The sequence below is a fragment of the Peromyscus eremicus genome, chromosome 20 (assembly GCF_949786415.1).
Source record: "Peromyscus eremicus chromosome 20, PerEre_H2_v1, whole genome shotgun sequence".
Lineage (NCBI taxonomy): Eukaryota > Metazoa > Chordata > Mammalia > Rodentia > Cricetidae > Peromyscus > Peromyscus eremicus.
The window spans coordinates 36905865-36927596 of NC_081436.1; the positions used below are offsets into that span (position 1 = coordinate 36905865).

Below are 21732 nucleotides of genomic sequence, written 5' to 3' on the forward strand. Positions count from 1 at the left end.
CCACCATCTCTAAAGGTGGTGGGTAGTTTGCATGAATCTCTTCCATATGACTCTCCAAGCTCCTTCATTCTCTTTTCTAATTTGCCTGGGTAGGGTTAGGGATAAACTGGGTGCATAACATCAATAATCACCCATGGGCTTTGGCACCCAGATGGGGATTGCCAATGGAGGACGGTGCAAGGAGATGTGAGTGAGAAGAAGCAGTGAGGCCAGGATGGACCCATACTTCCTGGGAATCACATAAGGCTGCCTGTATTCCTCCACAAACCTCCTCAAGCTGCCGTGCTATTCCCATATGATATCTACGTTAGGTTGTTCTCATTTCTTCTAATCCAAAGAGATGATAGCTCTGTGTCTTAGTTCCGGGAGGTTTACTAGGGGCCCCTAATTCTCCCTTTATCTTTTTAGTTGAGTCCATTGTATAGTAACCTGAATTATCTTGCTTTGTTTGTACCACCTTGCTTTGTCTGTGTCACTAATTGAAACAGTGGGGATCAGGAAACAGATAACAAGACCTCTTGGGTCAGAGTGTTGTTTTTTGTTTTATTTTGTTTTTGTTTCCACTACTGTGGTAGAATGCCTGAGCAAGCAAGCATCTTAAGGAAGGACATGCTTGCTTGCCTATGGTTTTCAGGATTCTCAGTCCATTCTGATTGTGTCTATAATTTCCATGCCCTTGGCGACACAGAGGATCATGATAGAGGCACATGGAAGAGCAGAGCTGTTTACTTCACTGCAGCTAGGAAAAAGCAAGAAGTGGGTAGCAGAGGATACATTCCCCAGTGGCCCACTCCCTACTTTCTGCAATGCAAATCCATAAAAGTATCAATCCATCAGTTACATTAGGGCCCTCTGCACTCACCCAGTCACTTCCCCAAATCCCATTGGCTGGCAGCAAAGTCCCCAGTCCACAAGCCCATTACAGACAGTTCATACTTAAAACACAATAGGCAGCAATTGTGCAGAGTTGTTTCCACCTGATCCCCAAAGCGACATTCGTGAAAGCAGTTACTGGGAGCAGTGACAGTCACAGCCAGCAGCAATGGGACAAATAGCCAACTGAAGTGGAGCATTTCATTGTGACCAGGTACAAAGCAGAGAAATAGTCAGCACCCTTCCACACTTGAAGGGATGAAGATCAGAGAGTCCGCCTTGCTGCCTAAAGTCATGTGACCACATCTGCAGGGATCATCATCTCTCTTTCCACATTCATTGCCCTGATCTCCTGGGGGGAAACTCCCCATTAAATCTTTTACCTAATCTAATTGGGGAGGATATAGTGAGAAGAACCACAGTGACTGCATCACTGATGTTATCTCCTCAAGAATTGGTTTGTGTCCAAGATGAAGTTTCTCCTCCCATGTGGCAAGCCCAATAGCATGAGTTCCCTTATCTGCACCTCATGTAGATGGAGGCACAGCACTCTCTAAGTTCTGTGTCAGCCAGTGTGTAGGTAAACCAAGCCATTCTGGTTCCATTTCCTGAAAAGAAATGAAGGATCCCATTTTGGTCCTGTGTGTATCTAACCCCTTCCCCATTCTTCTCATTTCCAATAGATGCAACAGTCAAGAGCTGAACTGAGCCCATATTCTCAAGCTCAGTGTTTTATCTAACACAGATTCCCCCGATGTTAAATCAACTTTCCATTCAAATAATGAGCTAAAGCTGTTCCAGTTGTAATATTTCTTCCTGTTTATCACAGCTAGTATTGCCATCATTCCTAAATGAATACATTATTATTATTGCCACCATTAGTTGTAGCTTGGGCTCTGGAGTCAGTCTATCCAGTTATAAATTCCTACCCTATCCCTTTATAACTGTGAGTTTTAAGCAAAGTACTTCACCTCAACCTCTCTCATCCTCCCATAGATAAAATAAAGACCTTAATTATATCTGCCTCAAGCAGTTATTGTGAGCATTAAATAAGATGATCCATGCAGTATTCTGTGATGTGCCTGGCATATAAGTGCTCAGTAAAAATAGCTGGTGTTGTCATAATTTTATTTTTTAAGAAATTAGAGCCATGGCTGGAGGGATGGCTTAGTAAAATACCTGCCATGCAAGTGTGAGGAACAGATCTTGGACACCTAGCACCCATATAAATGCCAGATAGACATGGTGGTAATTACATCACTTTTAAGGCAGAGAGAGGAGGTCCCTGGAGCAACCTGGCTAGTTAGACTAGACACATTGTGGGTCTCTTAGTTCAGTTGAGAGAACCAAGCCCAGTGAAAAAGGTAGAAACTCCAAACATCACCCTCATGCCTCCACACACATGTGCACACCCGTGTACACAGCATGCAAACATGTACGTCTACATACAAATGCACATTTGTATCTATGGGAGGACGACAGAGGTTGAGGTGAAGTACTTTGCTTAAAACTCACAGTTATTAAGGGATAGGGTAGGAATTTATAACTGGATAGACTGACTCCAGAGCCCAAACATCTAAGCACACCACATATACACAAACACATGCAAAATGAAATAAGAAATCAGAGCATTCTGAATGTTGGCAAGACTGAGAAATAAAAAGAAAGAGAAGGGTGGGGGAGGAGCTAGGATTCATTAGATCTCCAGGGGACAAATACTGTTTAGGAAGCCCTCTGGTGGCTGATTCTATTGAACTGGCCTGAGAACATGAGCATGGGAGATCTGGCTTGGCCCCTCATCTTCCATATGGTGGTGTGGGCAGGGGAGAAAAGCCCTTCACCCACCCTCACTACCTGTGGCAGATCAGAGTGCTGACTCTGTGGTCATAAGGGTGGGAGAGCTGTCCCTGCCCCTCACCAGCTGCAGCACTCAGGAAAGTAGCCCCTGTACCTTGCCTGATGGTGCAGGTATGGGAGACCCAACCCTGAGGGCGTGAAAACAGGGGAACTGGCTCTGCCCCTTGCTTACCACTGGAAGGAGTTAACTAGCCAGGGCAATGCTGGAGAGCTCACCCTGGTGGTAAGGACTGGGTAGAAATGGTGGGCTGACCAGCCCTGCAACTATCCAGGCCCAGAACCAGGGTTATGAGTTGGCCCATCCCAGCATCTACCCCATCTATCATCTGTAGGAGCACATGAAGGTTCTGTAGACCCAAAGCTGCAGGAACTCCATGACTCAGGGCAACAACAGGATATCCAAGAGGAGTCCCAGTGAGGGCCCAGCATCAATAATGTAGCAGAAACCAGAGGCCTTGAACCAGACCAATGACTCTCTGCGATGAACACTTGCAAATAAAGATATGTACATATAAGGGTTTACTTCATGACTCACTGAGTCACACTACAGCTTTCATGACATGATTTTTTTTCCTTTTTTCCTATGTTTTCTATTTTCTCTTAAATTTTATTTTGTTTTGGGAGGAGTTGCAAGGGCAGAGGATGGATATGAAAGGACAGGGAAATGAATGGGATAGAGATGCATGATGTGAAAGACACAAAGAATAAATAAAAGGAAGTTTAAGAAAATAACAGATAAAGAAAAAGCCCTGGTGGGCAGATATTTTACACAGTGGAGGCATTTATACGGCAGGGAATAAAAAGAAGTTGACTATAAAGTAGATTTCAGAGGATAAGATTTTCTCTTTTCTATTTTTAAACAGAAGTAGAGGCTGTGTGGGCTGAATTGTGCTTCCTCAAAATTTGTGTCTGAAATTCTAACCCCAAGGACACCAAGCTGTAGCTGTCATAGGAGAGATAGTTGTGTTAAAATGAAGCCATACAGGTGATCCTGGTACAGTCTCACTGGCATCCTCGTAAAATGAGAAGATTAGAACCCAGGGTAAAGAACACAGTAGGATGCAGGGAGAGATGGGCATGTACCATGTAAGTAGAAGAGCCTCTAAAATGCCTTGATCTCAGATTCTCAACCTCCAGAATGATGAAAAAATACACTTCTGTTGTTTAAGTCACTCTGTGATAGCAGCCAGCACAAAATGATATTATAGGTAATTGAGTAGTAGAGACTTTTACCCAAAAACAAACAAACAAAAAACTCAGCCATCTGGAGGATATGATTCTTTAAACTTACTTACACAAGTTCTCTGATTCATGAAGCAGAATAAGCTTTCTTCCACGCATCCATACCTGCTCAAGGCCAAAGTGAGCAGGGTCTGCCCTCCCTTAGGAAGCCAGCCATTTGCTGCTGCTCTTCTTTGCTCTGTCACTCTGTCCAGCCAGTCACCAGCTGCCTGTGTTTCTTTGGAGGAAAACTACATTGATTCACACTTCAAACTCAAGATTGATCATTAATCAGCGGCAGTGTCTTTCTCAGACACAAGGCATGGTAGAGGAAGAACACGTGGACTAAAGAAACCCTGGAAGCTTCTGCCCTGCCTCTTCCACTGTTAGCTACATGATCCAAAACAATAATGGACCTCCTCTGTCTCATTTGACTTATCTGTGAAATGAGGATAATAATGAGAAAAGTTTGCTGGATTGTTGTAATTCATCAGGTTTATGTGAAAGTACTATTTAGGTTTTACTGTTTCAGTCTTTCTTTCTTTCTTTTTTTTTTTTTTTTTTTTTTTTTGGTTTTCCAAGACAGGGTTTCTCTGTGTAGCTTTGTGCCTTTCCTGGATCTCATTCTGTAGCCCAGGCTGGCCTCAAACTCACAGAGATCCTCCTGCTTCTGCCTCCCGAGTGCTGGGATTAAAGGCGTGCGCCACCTGATAAGACCGAAAAGTCATTAACTCAGCAACTAGTTGTGAGTGTTTGTGTAAGGCGTGCATCACATTTCAGAACTGCAGTAAACACACCAAGATGAATGGCATGTATATCTTTGCCATCATGGGATTTGTGTTTAAAGGAAGAGTTGGATGTTGGGGCAGTGATGCTAGGGCAAGGAGTATATTACAGAGCTGCTTGTGGCACTTTGAGAGCATTGAGCTCAGCCTCCTGCCCCTATTCAAGAGCCTAGAAAGTTTCTGCAAAACACATCTCTACATGATTAGTGAAGACGGGAAACCAGACGTTACCTGGTTACGGAGCTAACTTCAGACTAGAAGAAAATTTCTCATCACTGTACAGGTGGCAGAAATGGATTTATTTACATGGTGACATGAAAACTGTTTGTTTCTTCTGGAAGGAAACCTTGAAAACTAGAACGTAAGAGGCAGCAACTTCCCTGTCGGAGATCCTAGGAAATACAGAGTGGAAGGAAGAAAAAGAAGACACTGATATACGACGCATTATTGGGTAGATCAGCTACCTATGTGGGCAATGGAAGCCGAGTCTTACAGTTCAAAGTTACATGAGTGAAGAAGGAAGGTACAAAACACCACTTCCCATCAGTTGTTTGTGGAGACCTGTGATTAAGGGATATTAATTCTCTGCTTCTTCAAAGCTACTGGTCACATGAGCAGAGTGCCCTCTTGTGGCCAAAGGAAAAACTCACAAGACCCACAAGTGTTGACAGTTGAGTAAGGTGAGACAATCTCAGGGAGAGTGCCTGTTAGCAGTTGCTACAACAGGATTTGGAAGCAGAGAAGCCAACTGATAGTATAACTCAAAGGAAGAACACAATTAGGAAGGGCTCTGAGTTCAATGTCAATACAAAGGCAAAAAGTAGAAATGCTTTAGTGTTTTACAAGTCCAAAGAATTGAAGACTTGTAGGCCTTATGTTAAAGAGATAGGCGATAGTGAGGCCATAAATATGTGCCATTATGTGGTGTTAGAACTTTATGTTGAGGGCAACTGTGGGCCATTGGAAGGCTTTAAGAATGGAGGAGTGTGGTCAGTATCCAACATCATACATATCCCTTTAAAAGGATCACTCTATGTGGCATATGGAGAATGCCTTGGAGTAGAACAAGGCTGGAGGCCCTCAAGTAGGAAGCTTTTCTATTATTGGTCAAGCAAAGCACTGGAAAGAGGCTTACTTTTAGAAATAGCAGCAACACTAAGATAAGGTCAACAGGATGGGATCAAGTAAGAGCCCAAGACAACTGATATGCCCTCTGTTGATTTTGTAGCTCTGGTGTTTCTAATAGTAGAGAATGAAGGAACAGATGAAGTCTTAGCTATAAAGAGAAACACACTAAGTGTGTAGAATCATAGTTTAAAGAGTGTGAGAAGGTGGTGCACGCCTTTAATCCTAGCACTTGGAGGCAGAGTCAGGCGGATCTCTGTGAGTTTGAGGCCAGCCTGGTCTACAGAGTGAGATCCAAGGCAGGCACCAAAACTACACAGAGAAACCCTGTCTTGAAAAACCAAAAAAAAAAAAAAAGTGTGTGAGAACAATCCAAGGTGATCCAAGGTGATCACAACCCAAGAACTAATCTAGAAACATGAATTTGGAAAATTCTATGGAGATGTTGAGCATCATTGAGATCTGTCAAGTGAGGTTATATAAGGTGAACAAACAAAACACTTAAAATAGATGAAAGATTTTTCCAAAATAAGTCCCTAAAGGGGGCAGGCATAAGAAAATGAGGTATTTCACGGAAAGTCAAGGGACACAAGGTCCTGAGTGGCCAGCGTGCTGAACTACGTGGATGCTCAGTGAGATGGGAATTGGCACGTGTACACTGATTTTCCCAATTTGGATGACTTTCTCTCTATTTGTTTCATTCCAGCCTGAGATGTGAATAGCAATAGACAGAGGAGAAAGACAGCTTAAGAAGGATGGAAGCCAGGATGAGGAGGGACTGGTTGACAGACACAGTGTCTGCAAGTTCATTTCCTCTTAAAAAAAGACAGAGAGTGGGGACCAGCATGGAGAAGGCAGCAGTAAGACAAATGAAAAGAGAGGGTTAACAGTGATGGCAAAGTTGCCAGAGTTGAATGAAAGAGGATGAAATAATTACACACACACACACACACACACACACACACACACATATATGTATGTATGTATATGCATAAGGAAACCAGGGAGAGTCACTGCCCAGTCTCAGCTTTCTTGGTGAGGCAGGAGAAAGATCATCTATGGAGAAGGACAATGTGGTAGATTAAGTTAAAGAGAATCCTGAAACTCTGGACCAGTCATTGAGAAGAACAGAAGATTTAGCCAAGGACAAAGGCATGACATTCAAAAGTACTGGCTCAGCTGAGGTTGAGGACCACATTATTCTGTGATTCTGATCTAAGGGATGGAACATTTGTGTCCCTCCAAGTCTTTTAAGGTATATTTTTCTGGGCATACCCTAGTAACTTACTTCCTCCAACTAGATCACAATTTCTTTTCTCCCTCACCTCCCAATAATACCATCTTATCAATCCATCAAGGGTTAATGTGTGAGGACAGAGCCCTCATGACCCAGGGTACCTCTCAATGACTAGATCCTCCAGCCAGGGACCAAGGATTTAACAATGCTTGGAAGATTCTTTGTGTCCAAACCATGACAACTGGAATAGTGTGCTTATTAAAGAGTTCCAAGAAAGCTGCCTTGCTCCTTCTGGCACATGTGGACACAGCTAGAGAGTGTCGTCTTTGAACCAGAAAGTGGTTCCTCATTATACACTAAATCTTACGGATACTTACAAGCATCCAGAACCCCAGAAATAAATTTGTAGTTTATAATCAATCAAGACTGATGTATTTGATTATAGCAGCTTGGGAATACTGAGATATACAGTGCTAACATGTCATGCCTGAACTCTCATTTTTTTTTGTCCTTCTGCTGGATTCCTGTCTGCCAGGTCCTATGTACAGGTAGCATCACTGCAGAACTTGAGCTCTGATTATTGTTTCTACCTCCTCTCTGCCCCAGGAGCTATATTCTCAATCCTATGATGCTGTTGGGGTGATGTTTGCCTCCATCCCTGGATTTGCAGACTTTTACTCTCAGACAGAAATGAACAACCAGGGAGTGGAATGTCTGCGCTTGCTGAATGAGATCATCGCTGACTTTGATGAGGTAAATTTAAGTATCAGAACTCTAGGGTGTATTTCAAACACAAATGTGTTAGAATATGTTTGCACTCAATTTCCATCTGAATAAATGGATGTCTTGATGAATGTATAAAATATAGACTAGTTAAGTCAATCAACATATTTATCACCCCCACATTATGGTAAAAAAAACACTTAAAATGTAACATCTTGAAGGTGAAATACAATACATCATTTACTTTAATTACTGTCTTAGTTAGGGTTTTTATTGCTGTGAAGAGACACCATGACTATGGCAACTCTTATAAAAGAAAACATTTAATTGGGATGGCTGGCTTACAGTTCAGAGGTTCTGTCCATTATTACCATGGTAGGACACGGTAGCATGCAGGCAGACATAGTACTAAAGAAGTAGCTGAGAGTCTTACATCTTGTAGGAATAGGAAATGGTCTGAGTGTTACACTCAATGAAGCTTGAGCAAAGGAAACCTCAAAGCCCACTCCCACAGTGACACACTTCCTCTATTAAGACCTCACCTACTTAAGCAAGGCCACATCTCCTAATAGTACCACTCCCTTTGGGGGCCATTTTCTTTCAAACCACCACAGTCACCATAGTGTGCAGTGGTCTCCAGGACTTCTCCTTCTGTCTACCTGAAACATTCTGCCCTATAACCAATATCTCCATATCCCCACCTCACTTTGGCTCCCTAATGGCTGTTATTAACAACCATTCTACTCGCTGCTTCTGAGTATTGATATTATGATCCCATATGTATATGTGAAATCACAGAGTAGGGTCAACATAAATCAGACGCAATCACTTCTTGCCTCTCATGGCTTTACCATGCAGACTATGAGTCACTTTCATAGAAGGAGGCATGGCTAGTGCATTGGTTAGGAGATATGGTTAGGGCCTTGTAAGATGTGAGGGGGGACTCCATGGTGACAGCATGTCTTCTAAAGTAGGCTACACACTCATGATAGAAACCTTCTTTTGTACCCTGCTGAGTCTCTGGGACCTACTACATTTAGAGACACTGTCTCAGGCTGGAAGAACAACCAACCTAACACATGCAAAGCTCTGGGTTCAATCCCCACCACCATGAAGAGAGTGATAGGAAAAGGCATTGGACACTGTTTATGTGAAAGAAGCATCTTTAGTTTATAGTTCTGGAGTATGGAAGTCCAGGATCAGGCAGCCTCATGTTTTGAGGACTCCTACTGCCTTGTAACTTGGCTCTTAGCTATGTAGTTCTAGAGAAAAGACAGAAGGACAACATCTGACCAGCCACAGACAGGAGGAAGCCAGGAAAATTCAGTTGTATGAGACAGAAGGGGTTGGGCAACTGAAGACCCCCCGCCAAGACCTTCAAGCTAAACTACTCACAACTGAATGACAGCTAAAAGATCAGACATGTTTAGTTTGTGTCTTTGAGAAAACATCAGACATCCAAGTATGTAGACCTTCATATCTGACTCATGTCTATTCCATCTATCACATCTGCCTATGCATGTCCAGCACTTGAGACTCTATGAATTTTATGGTCTTAAAGGGAGGCAAAGAGTTGGAGAACTAAAAGGTGCTGACATCAAGGTCTTGGCAGAACTGTGTTCCCTCTAGAGCAGTGGTTCTCAACCTGTGGGTTATGGCCCCTTTGGGTCTCATATCAGATATCCTGTATATCAGATATTTACATTATGGTTCATAACAGTAGCAAATTACAGTTATAAAATAGCAATGAAAATAATTTTATAATTGGGAATCACCGCACCATGAGGAACTGTATTAGACTGCAGCATTAGGAAGGTTGAGAACCACTGCTCTAGAGGCTCCAGGAAAGAATCTATTTCTTGGCTTTTTTTAACTTTCAGAGGCATATGAGTTCCTTAGCTGATGGCTTCTTCCCATCTATAAAGCTATCAATCACATAAATCTGACTTTTGCTTCCACTCCTGTATCCCCATCTCTAGTTCTCCTACTACTGTCTTTTATTTATAAGGGCACTTACCATGTGACATATCCCCAGGTTAGTTTCCATCCCAAGATCCTAATCCTAATCTCACCTTCAAAGTCCCTTTGGCCATGGAAGATAACATATGTGGATTCCAGGGATTGGAAACTTGGCATTGTTGGGGCCTGACCCAGGAGCATGGTTCTGCTTATTGAAGTTACTAAAGACTAAAGTATCCCTTCCTTAACACTGGTATCTAAATTCCATGTAACAATGTAGGAAACTTAAAGGCTTTCGTTCAATCATCCATTCATTCAGCACCACTGTGCTCAAGGTTCTGTCTAGGTTCTGAGCAGTGAACAGAATTGGCGATGATACCTGCTGCCAATGTCATCTATCCCAACAAAGATGACAGTCAGTAAACAAAGTCAGGACTATGTCTAAGAAAATGGGGTGACACAGGACAACAAACTAACAAGGTCTGTGTGAGAACGGAAGCTGTGTTCCATTGAAATGCAGTCACGGAGACAATGTAGAGTAGACAGTCATCAGGCAAGATAAGAAAGAAGAATGGGAGTGGCCATGGCATTGTCTGAAGGAAGAGTAGCCCCAGAGGTGTTAGAAAACACAAGCATCCCAAGACAGAAGCAGGCCTGTCTTGTTCAAAAGTAAGCAAAGAGATCAAGGGCTGGAGCAGAGCATAGAAACAATAAGGGCTGGGTGTTGGGTGGGGTTTAGTGGTCATGGCAAGTTTTGTTGGGCTTAGTGAAGACTGACTTTGATCCTGAGTAAAACTAAAGGCCACTGAAGAGTTTTGCACTAAACAGGGGTATGTTCTGACTCGTTCATAAATGATATCACCTGGCTACTATGCTGGGCGAGAGGAGGCAAGGACAGGAGTGGATACAGCTGAATACCAACAGTGGTTTAGACCAGTGGTTTAGAGTAGGGTACTGCCTGGGAAAAATGGGAGTGGTAACATTCTAAGTACATGTTGGACATAATCCCCAAAGCATGTGTTGACTGGTTGGGGAACATTTTTTTTAGTTCTTATTGAAGCTTATCAAATACCCTTGGTTATTCCAGGATTCACTGAAACAGTTAAGAGCATTTAGACACACCCATCTGACACTTAGCAAGTCCTTATAAACGTGGATTGACTGATTGAATGCATGACCCTCGGAGAGAAAAGAAGCTACATCAAGATGTTGAACCATTTTAGTTAGATCTTTCTCCACAGTGAATGGAGGAGGCACATTTTCAGGAGCCCCAGGATACTGGAGACCCACATAGCAGCTAGGTAAACACAAGGACTAACGTCATGACCTGAATCCTTTGCAGCTGCTCGGAGAAGACCGCTTTCAAGACATAGAGAAGATTAAGACCATTGGTAGCACGTACATGGCTGTCTCGGGACTGTCACCAGAGAAACAGGTAGGGTCTCCTTGGACCCGGCCACACCGGTGCCTGTGCCTGACTCTTGTCATGTGCTGAGGAGGCCTTAGAGAACAGCGGGGAGGAAATCTAAACTGGACTCTCATGGTTGCAGGATGTACATTCACTCTTGACAAAGGCGGGGGTTGCTGTTATTCTATTAAAATATTCCAGGCTTCACTCTGAATCTCTCTGTTCACTTGAACAAATGTGCCAAGGAATACCTTGACTCTGATAGAGCTGTGGGTATCACAAAAAATTCCCCAATACTCATCCATTTCCTTATTCTTGCTTTCATTTAAGCCCTCAGAAGCTATTATGGCGTGGTGGTGGCGGTGGTGGTGGCGGTGGTGATAATAGTATTAGCTTTGTAAAATATTTGACTATGTGGTAGGCACCAGCGTTAATGGGGATATTAACTTGTACTTTCCAGGGCTTATGGGTGAGTAATTTGAGATAATTTTCATGTTCCCCATATGAAGCATATAACCTGGCAAGTACACAACAGATGTTATATGAGTTTGAGTCAAAGTCACCGGAGATGATGAAACCCTCATTAAGTCATTATTGTACTTATCCTTCTTCTACACATTTTTATTAAAGGAAGATACTCTAAGCATAGCTATATGACATGAAACCCATGCTAGTATTACAAGTGTGGCCCTCAATAGCAAGAGTTAGAAGACAAGTGCCTCCAGGCCACATCTAACCCACCACCCATGTTTGTAAATAAAAGTTTGTTGTACACAGCATTCCCATTTATTTCTATCTTACCTCTTGCTCCTTTACAACCAAAATGACAACATTGAATAGTTACAACAAGGACAGTATGGTCTGCAAGACCAGAAATATCTGATGCTTGGCCTTTGATTGAACTACCAAGCTCTGTAGGGTCCCAAATTTTCTCTCACACAAAATCTCATTCAACTGTGAAGAGGTGGACAGGGCCAACAAACTTCACCTCACTTTACAGATTCGGAAACAGAGGTAAAGAGGCTCTCTCTCTGGGGTTTCACAAATATGCATGTGAACATCCCTTAATCAGATGCTGTGAGCATTTTAGAGGAAACAGACACAGCTTCTGGACTAGAAAACCTACATGTACAAGGATAGGAAAATGTACAGGTGGGCATTGATACAAATACATGCACACCGGTGACCATACTCGGGAATCCATAATGGGGAAACCTTCCTAGACACATGTATATGTGAAGGAAAGATGTGATGACAACCACGAACTATAGTGTTAATTGAATCTCCTGTGATCTCGCGCCTCTTGGATACTGATGGCTTGAGTGTGTAGGGGCTTCACTTGTATGGCTATTTTCTCCTAAGGAATGTGCACTTAGGGTTAGACTGAAAACCTCTGCTGAAGGCATCAAATGTTTGTAACCCTGAGAGAACCCTTCTCTTGTTTTCTCCAGCAATGTGAAGATAAGTGGGGGCATTTGTGTGCCCTGGCTGACTTCTCTCTTGCCCTGACGGAAAGTATACAGGAGATCAACAAGCATTCATTCAACAACTTTGAACTCCGAATTGGTGAGTTGCAGCTAGAGGTGGAGGACTCACTGAGCCAAGTGTCTTTGTTCCATCAGCCCCTCCCATGTCCTGGGCATCGAGCCAGGAAAGCTTTTTCTTGCAAAATGCATGAGGTTCTGTATGACCCTGACAAGGACAGGCACAGAGTCAACTTGGGCCTTTCTGGGCTTCCTTATCTAAGATGCTGACAGCAAGGCAGGATCCTGGCCCAGGCAAAAGTGCAAAGTAAACACTAGGCTGGCCTCTCCTCCAACCTATCTGTCTAGTACCCTCACCACCTGTGCAAAGGCATGCTTAGAAAGGCAGCTAATGACCCAAGAATCATGTAATTCTGACATTTTCATGTTGCTCAAAGCTGGTAGTCAAGGCATTGCTCTCTACTTCTCCTGGATAATACCTCAGACAACAGCAGGATTCTACCTCTGAGGCAGGCTATCATATACTGTGTTGAGGCAGAGATGGGCAGAAAGCAACAGTTTCTCAGCCACGCAGTCTCCTTCCATTGCAGGACAGACATTCCTTGTGCAAAGTGGCCGCACAGTAACCATTGCAACTGACTAATAATCCTCCATGTTTGCATACTTTGTGCATCCCTCCTTCATCTCCCCTGGGCTTTCATGAGCCTCCACAGGTCCAGCCTGAAAGCCCCCAGCTCTAGCTCACATTTGCGTTTTGTAGATGAAGAAACTGGGTCCCAAAACAGGTGTCACTAACCTAACACCACATCACACAGCCAAATAGCCGTGCCAGCAGCAGCTTCAGGGAGCCTGACTCTGAGATGAATTGGCATTCTGGCTACCAAGAGGAGGTTTAAGACAACTTGTGCTGTGGTCCTCCTGCTGTAAACGTCCTGTGACTGACAGGCCATTTTATTCCATTAGATTCTCCCTTAACAGCTTGCAAGACAAGAACAGAGGTTAAAGAAATATCAATATCTGTTCCTCAGATCAGAGGAATGCCACATACTTTTGTTCTTTGAAGCAAAGATTTTTATTTATGGTTTTGACCTATGGATGGGATGTTGAAGGCTCGATCCCACATTTCTCATCAATCTCCTGTCCTTCCTGAAATCATTGACTTCACAACTGAACCAAAAATCAAAAAAGAGTATTAGCCCTGAAAAGAGAAATGGTCTAAGTAAATTCCAAAGATATTGGTGAGATCAGGGATGCCACTTGATGTGATATATTAAACTGCTGCTGTCGTTTCATTGATCTCCAGGATGAGAAACTTTAAATCCCCACTGGACTGAGCATCTCAGTCTGTGTTTCATGTCTGTTATAACCAACTCTGTGACTTGGAGCAAGACACTGAGACTTTCTTAACCTCAGCTTTCTCGTGTGCTGATCACCTCCACTGCCTTATAGAAATCATATGAGAATCAAATGACACAATGTCTTTCAAGGTTTTAAAGAACTAATCATCATTGTGATTCCTGTGTATTCTACAGCCTCTGTGTGTCTGTGTCTGTGTGTGTGTGTCTGTGTGTGTGTGTGTGTTGTGTATAGTATGTAATGTCTATACATATGTATAAATGTGTTGGGTATAATGTACAGTATATAGTGTCTGTGTATGTAGTATAATGGAGAGTGGATAGTGTGTGTGCAGTGTAGTGTACTAGATAGTGTGTAGTGTGTGTATGTATAATGTAATGTATAGTGTATATGTGTATATCTACAGTATAATGCATAGTGTGTAGTGTGGTATATAGTGTGTAATATATGTGCATATGTGGAGTACAGTATGTAGTGTCTGTGTGCACATGTGTTCTATTTTTGCTTCTGTCTAGAATGGTCTTACCCAGTTCTCTATGAAGCTAGTTCTATTCCTTTCCTCAGGTCTCTGGTCAGAAGGTCTTTCCTAACTGCTCTACTCAACAACATAATGTCTCTGGTCTCCTATTTCTGCACACTGATAGTTTTTGTTCTCTTTATCTGCTCATATTATATTACCTGCTTTTAAAGTTATTTTCTGCCTCTTCAGTAGGAGACAAGCCTACGTCTTCTTGCCTCCCCTACTCTACCAGTATCTCACATATCAGATGCCTAGTCAATGTTTAGAGAATTCTTTCTTAGAAGAGACAGATGTGCACAGTACACATTTAGTGAAATGTGGTCATTTCTAGAAGAGTCATCTAGACTTCATGAAGGAGTAAGCATTGAGACTATCATTAAAAGCATTTCCAAATGAAGAATGGGATTGGAGCAGGGCACAAAGAGTTCAAACAAAAAACAAAAAACAAAAAACAAAACAAAACAAAACAAACAAACAAGACTACAGCACCAAGGCAAATATGGTTACCAGGTGAGGGAATTAGCAGTTCAGTTTGGCATGGTAGAGAGGGAGGAATGGGGGGGGGGGCAGTGAATTAGGCTGGCAAGCCAGGCAAAAGCTAGGAAGCTATGAGTTACAATCCTAAAGAGCATTGGTTTTATCCTTAGGAGCAAAGAAGTCCTGGCAGATGTTTAAATGGGTTCTCACTGGATAGCTGTACAGATCAGAAAGCCCTTTCCCTTCGTGTAGCAATGGGGAAAGCGGGCTTCAAGAGGACAAGGGGGTATACATGAGACATTGCCATGGGCTAAGAGAATAGTGGTGGAGACCCAGATGAAAACAAAGAAGGAAATGGTCTGTCCAAGCTCTCAGAGCACTGTGCAAGCAACAAAAGATCCCAGGGCCCTGAGTCCTGGTCAGCACTTTGAGCATTCCACATCCAAGATAAGTCTATATGTGCGTGGAAATGGGGATTCTCTTATGTTGATCACTCTCTGGAAGTGGCTTTGCTCATATTACTTTATATAAACTTCATTTTATAGTCCAATTCATAGATGGGTAAAGTGAGGTCCATATAAGTTAAATAACTGATCCAGGTGACTCATCTAGTTTGAGGTAGGACCTGGACTATGCTGTTCCAGAGACGACACACATGCCTATCACTTCCATGACATGTCCAGATGCCTAACTGCACTTCCTCTATCTTACTTCTTGCTCTTTTGGGTTCTTTTGTAGGCATCAGCCATGGCTCAGTGGTAGCAGGTGTAATTGGCGCTAAGAAACCACAGTATGACATTTGGGGTAAAACCGTGAACTTGGCAAGTCGAATGGACAGCACGGGGGTGAGTGGCCGGATCCAAGTTCCAGAGGAGACCTATCTTATCCTGAAGGACCAGGGCTTTGCCTTTGACTACCGAGGAGAGATCTATGTGAAGGGTATCAGTGAGCAAGAAGGAAAAATCAAAACGTACTTTCTCCTGGGAAGAGTCCAACCCAACCCGTTCATCTTGCCCCCAAGGAGACTGCCTGGGCAATACTCTCTGGCTGCAGTTGTCCTTGGCCTTGTTCAGTCTCTCAACAGGCAAAGGCAGAAGCAACTTCTCAATGAGAACAGCAACTCGGGCATCATCAAGGGCCATTACAACCGGCGGACTTTATTAACACCCAGTGGGCCGGAGCCTGGAGCACAAGCTGAAGGCACCGACAAATCCGATTTGCCATAAAAGCATTTTCTTTGTGTTTCTTTCTCTTTTTTTGTATTTCTTTTATATATAAAATAAATATACTAATAAAAAGGTTTAATTTTTTTTAGAACAAGGATGGTTTCATTGGTCTTTGAATATACCAGATCAAGGATACAATTTGAGGTTCTCCTCATTCACCACCCTTTTATGGATCACGTCTTATATGCAAGAGGCCAAAGTTCTTCTCATCTAAATTAGAAATAGGGGTTTGTAAATGGAGCTTTGATGTTATTAAAAAAAAAACTCACATTTTTTGAATCTAATCATATGCCAGGCCAAGTATTATGTTAAGTACTGACCCAAGAACCTCATAGCCCATACAATACCTGCATGTTCATTCAGCTGATATTTGCTGAGCATCTGGAATGCACCTAAGTTGTTCCATGCCCCAGAGAAATTATGGCAAAAGTGTTTTCCTCATGGAGCTAACATTCTACTTAGGAACAACAGACATATTGTTAAAGCAATACATAATCTGCTTTCAGACGGGGATAGAAGCAATAAAAAGGTTAAATGTGGGGACTAGAAGGAAGGCTCTGCGGTTAAGAGGGCTTATTTTCTTCCAGAGGACCTGAGTTCTGTTCCCATCACCATGTCAGGTAGCTCACAACGGCCTGTAATTTCAGATCCAGGGGCTATCACCCCTCTTCCAGCTTCCATGAGCACCTATGCACACATACCATGCACTCACACAGACATGACACAAACACCTAAATGAAAGTAAACGTTTAAGTTATTGGAGGTCAGGGATTGAACTGAATACCAGGGATAGCTTTTTCAGGCTGTGATGCTGGAGATGAACCCTCAATAATGTGAAAGTGGAAAACCCAGGGAGAAAAGTGGTGTGAACAAATGGGCCATGGAGTGCAAACCCCCTGGGGTGGGTTTGCATTGGAGGAACAATTAGAAAGTTGGTTGGTGGGGTTAGAAGCTAGTTTCCTGGGAAGACGGCATCACATCCTCTTCTCTCATGAACACGGGCTGCAAGGAAAGTGTCATACAAATGACTGAAAAGCTGAAAAATGCCAAAGGCTTTGATAGTTCACCTAGTTAGCTATAGAAAGAGCTTCAGAACCGTATGAGTCAATAAACACTGACTGCTGTAACTAATGGCCATCAAGCTTAGCAACTAAAACACAATGAAAGATTGATTTGCCGTAGCTGGAAAATTTTATCCAGAGCATGCTCATGACTCAGTGATGTCAGGCCCAAAACTGAAACAGATAGAGAAACAGACACTCCAACCTGGATCTGGGAGGTTTGGCTTCATTCAGGACTCCATCAAACACAGCAGCAAGAGACTGAGTCTCTAAGAGCCCCATCAAGTAGACTTCTGGTCTGGGATCCAACATCCAATCCAAAACACTGAGTGCCCCCCATAGGGGACTCAGAGAGCTTCATCCTCTCCCCTATGGGGTCAAAATAACTGCTACCATGTGCTTTGTTTCCTGTGGTATTGGGGGACATACGGAAGGAATTCGCTGAGTTAAGAGGTTATTCCATGATCTGAATCTTGTCTCTCTCACTTCCAAGTATGGTGCCAAGCACGTGGCATGAACTCTGTACACCTATGACCACAAAGGAAGCTGTGGTGATTTAGCATTCTGAAGCGTTTGGATGTGAGGAAGATGATAACTACACCAAAGAGCCAGACGCGATGCTGTGGCCATGTTCCATAACTATCCTGTTTGGCTTTTGTCAACTAGGTGCAGCCTATGGTCCTCTAGGAAAAGAATCTCCATCCAGAGATTGCCCAGATCAGATATCGGGGTGTGTGTGTGTGTGTGTGTGTGTGTGTGTGTGTGTGTGTGTGTGTGCTGGGGGAAGGGGTCTTGATTGTTAATTGATGTAAGAAGGCTAGGTCATTGTGGGCGGCACCATCCCCTAGACAGATGAATCTGGGCTGTATAAGAAAGGCATCTAAGCTTGAGCCTGTGTTTGAGCCTCAGAGCAGTGATCCTCTATGGTTTCTGCTGAACTTCCTTCTCTGTGAGTTCCCTGGTGAGAGACAGTGCTGCATGTAGAGCAAGCAGGTCTTCCCCGAGTTCCTGCCCTGACTTCCTTCAATAGTGGACTCTAACCAGTAACCTGAAATAAAAAAAAAAAAAGATTTATAGGTTAGAGTAAAATCATAAACCTTTTCCTCCCTTACGCTGCTTCTGGTCAGAGTGTTTTGCCACAGCAACAGGGACGAAACTGTGTAGCATGAATCTTAAAGAGTCTTATTAATAAAATCAAACCTGAGCCAGGTATTGGGGTGAACACTGGAAGATCAGAAAGACAGAACAAGCCACAGCTAACCTCACCTGGGCAACTTCTCAGTTGATCCTGTTTCCTCAGACTGGAAGCTTCTGAGCCCTCATCCAGAATGAATCTCAGCTGAACTGCTGATAGAAAGCCTGAAAGCTTAACCAGCCAAATGCTTCTAGTTTCTGGTCCTCACGCCTTATATACCTTTCTGCTTTCTACCACTACTCCCTGGGATTAAAGGCGTGAGTCACCATGCTTGGCTGTATCCTTGAACAGATGGATTTCTGCCTCTGGAATGCTAGGATTAAAGGCATGTGCTACCACTGCCTATCCTAAGTATCTAGTGGCTTTTCTGTTCTCTGACCCCAGATAAGTTTATTAGGGTACACAATATTTTGGGGAACACAATACCACCACAAAACTGGAAGAGTCACTAACCGCATTCAAAACAGCCAGACCCAAATAGTCACAGTAATTGGTGTGAAAAATCTCTACGTACACTCAGCTCTTTTCCGATCATGTTTTGATCCCAAGTTAATGTATGATAGACTTGGGCAGCAAATGCTTTGAGTTTGAGACTTCTGGATGCAAGCCTGGGAACCCACAAAACCATCCAAGTCTGCAGTGAGGGTGACAGGGGCCCCGCACGGCACTCCACAGAGGTTCACTCTTCCTGCCATCTGGAAGCACAGTGTCTCTATTGGAATGGTGAGCCCGGCATCTTTCCCTGTTGGAGTCTTCTTTTTTTTTTTTTTTAACTTGTCTGTATTCGCACCCTTTACCACGCCTGAGTTACTTCAGCCATGAAAAAATTGATACCGTAAAAGTTGTGAGTTCCTTGAAAAGGCTTCAAAAGTTTCACTTGACCCTTAGCTAATCAACTCTGAGTCCTCCGAGGTCTGCATTGCTTCTGGGATGAAGTAGACACTGCAGGGGGGTCTGGCCCACAAAACACACACATGGGGCTTTGCGGTAGGTGGAAAAGGAGAGTTCCCCCGGGACTACAGTTACCACTGCTGACCCAGGTTCCAGGACCAGAACCTGCCTTCTGTGGACAGCCAGAGCTGGGTGTTGAAGTTCATTCCCTTGCCTGGAATTTTAAGTCCAGACCACAGACATTTCTGCTGCTCTGGAGCCTGTGTCAGCCAGCATTTCCAAGTGAGAATGCTGCTCTCAGATCGGCTGTGGGCTCCGACTGTACCCAATATTTTATTCATGAGTTACCAGGGAGCAGAGTGCCCTGAAGGTAACATCGTGTGCCTATTTGAATTATTGATTGCACAGCAGCCACACGTTTCCATCTACCAACCTGGAAGATCGGGTCACCGTTCCTTGGTGGGCACCAAGCTTTCCAAGACAACTCAGTGAACCTCCTTTGCCTGTTATAGAGAACAAGCCGGCCTCAAAGGCAGTCTGTTTCATTTGGAAACGATTGTCTCACTCACAGTCTCCTCATTACACACCAGCCGGGCCCCTCTGGTGACACTGTCATTATCAGGGTAGCTAGAATAAACTTTTTAGGGTGTTTTACAAAGTGTCCATTTTCAAAGTACAGTTTCCACCGATCTTCATAATAACATAGTATTGTGCCAATTTTCCAGACAACTGGATCTCATAAAAAGTAATAAAATCAACTCTGTCTACACATGGATTTTTTTTCTTTTTTTTTTTTTTTCCTTTTGGTTTTTTTCAAGACAGGATTTCTCTGTGTAGTTTTGGTGCCTGTCCTGGATCTCGCTCTGTAGCCCAGGCTGGCCTCAAACTCACCGAGATCCGCCTGGCTCTGCCTCCCCAGTGCTGGGATTAAAGGCGTCTGCCACCACCGCCCAGCTACACACGGATTTTTAAAGCTGAGAAGAGCTTAAGGGTCATGTGTGGTCCTAAGGCTTGGTTCTACAAGACTCTGTTAGAGTTAGAGTACAGATAAAGCGATCCCTTGTTGTGCTTGGACTCTGCTCTCCCTGTCCTGAGGTCTTTTCTTCCGTGGCCTCGGTGAGCGCGGTGACGGACCTGCCAGCTTCGGCCTCTTGATAGGCTCCTGCTCATACTCACAGTTCTATACACACTTCTGCCATGCCTCAGCACCCAAAATGCAGCCCCACTCATTGAATAACCACAGGGGCTTGCATCCATATATGCACACCTCTACACCTCACTCACATATTCCTGAAGGCTTGCTGACTTCGTTTCTTTGCTGTTGCTGTGATAAAATTCTCTGTCCAAAGCAACTTCTGAGAGAAGGGTTCATTCAGGCCAAAGTTCTGGGCTACGGCCCATCATGGTGGGAGAGTCAGGGCAACAGGAACTTAAAGCATCTAATACAGTCAGAAGAAAGCAATGGATGCGTAAATGCTGGTTCCCAGATCTCTTTATTTTTATAGAGTCCTGTATCCCCTGCCTAAGAAATGATGTCACCCACAGTAGACAGTTCTCCTCAGTCAATTAACATAATCAAGAAAATCCTCATGTCCAGAGGCCCATCTCCGAGGTGATTCTAAATTTTATCAAGTTTGCAATCGACAATAACCAACACATTTGCTTATTTACACTCATACACACTTCTACTCACTCATGTGCATTTCTTATGCATACACACCACATCTCTCCCACTCAAGTACACACACATACATTCACATACTTGTAGACATACACTCATATGCTTACACAACCACATGACTGTACATACATAGCATTTGCACGAGGCATTCATGCATCATAATTAGCATTCATGCTTCAAATTTACTAACAGTTTCGATAGAGGGGTAAAGTATGTTTGACTATCCTCTGAATCAAGCAACTGCCGCCTTGGGGAATTCAGCTTTACCTGCTTGCAAAAGGATTATCCCAGCTGGGCAGGTTGACTATTTGCACACACACCCCTTCCATGGAGACATGAGGATGGTCACAACGTCCTCTCCAGAGTATCCAGCTGATCTCTACCACCCATTGTATACAATTCTTTCTTAATTGCACGTGGCTTCAGAGAAGGACTATAGTATATTTAGGGAGAACTAGGGGAGGGGACTTCATCTATACAGCCATAGGAAGCCCTCATCCATGGTGTGTAAAGGCCTTCCTTTACAGGTGTGTGGCCTGTTGAGGGGATGAACATCCACAAGTGTAAGTACCCCTCACCTATGTTCTGAAAGGAAGCAATAAACTCTTGGTTTGCCCAGTGTGAACTTCACAGAATAGTGCCTCAGTTTGTTG

General features: G+C 43.5%; 1 protein-coding gene across 1 annotated transcript in view; it reads left to right on the top strand.

Moving 5' to 3' along the window:
- The window catches only part of Adcy8 (adenylate cyclase 8), a 166312-nt gene extending 150061 nt beyond the window's left edge, over nt 1-16251 (top strand). Inside the window, exons 14-17 of the mRNA XM_059247017.1 lie at nt 7705-7851; nt 11123-11215; nt 12640-12754; nt 15764-16251. Of these exons, the coding sequence (XP_059103000.1) occupies nt 7705-7851; nt 11123-11215; nt 12640-12754; nt 15764-16251 (843 nt within the window). The remainder of the gene's footprint in view (nt 1-7704; nt 7852-11122; nt 11216-12639; nt 12755-15763) is intronic.
- The last annotated feature ends 5481 nt before the right edge of the window (nt 16252-21732 follow it).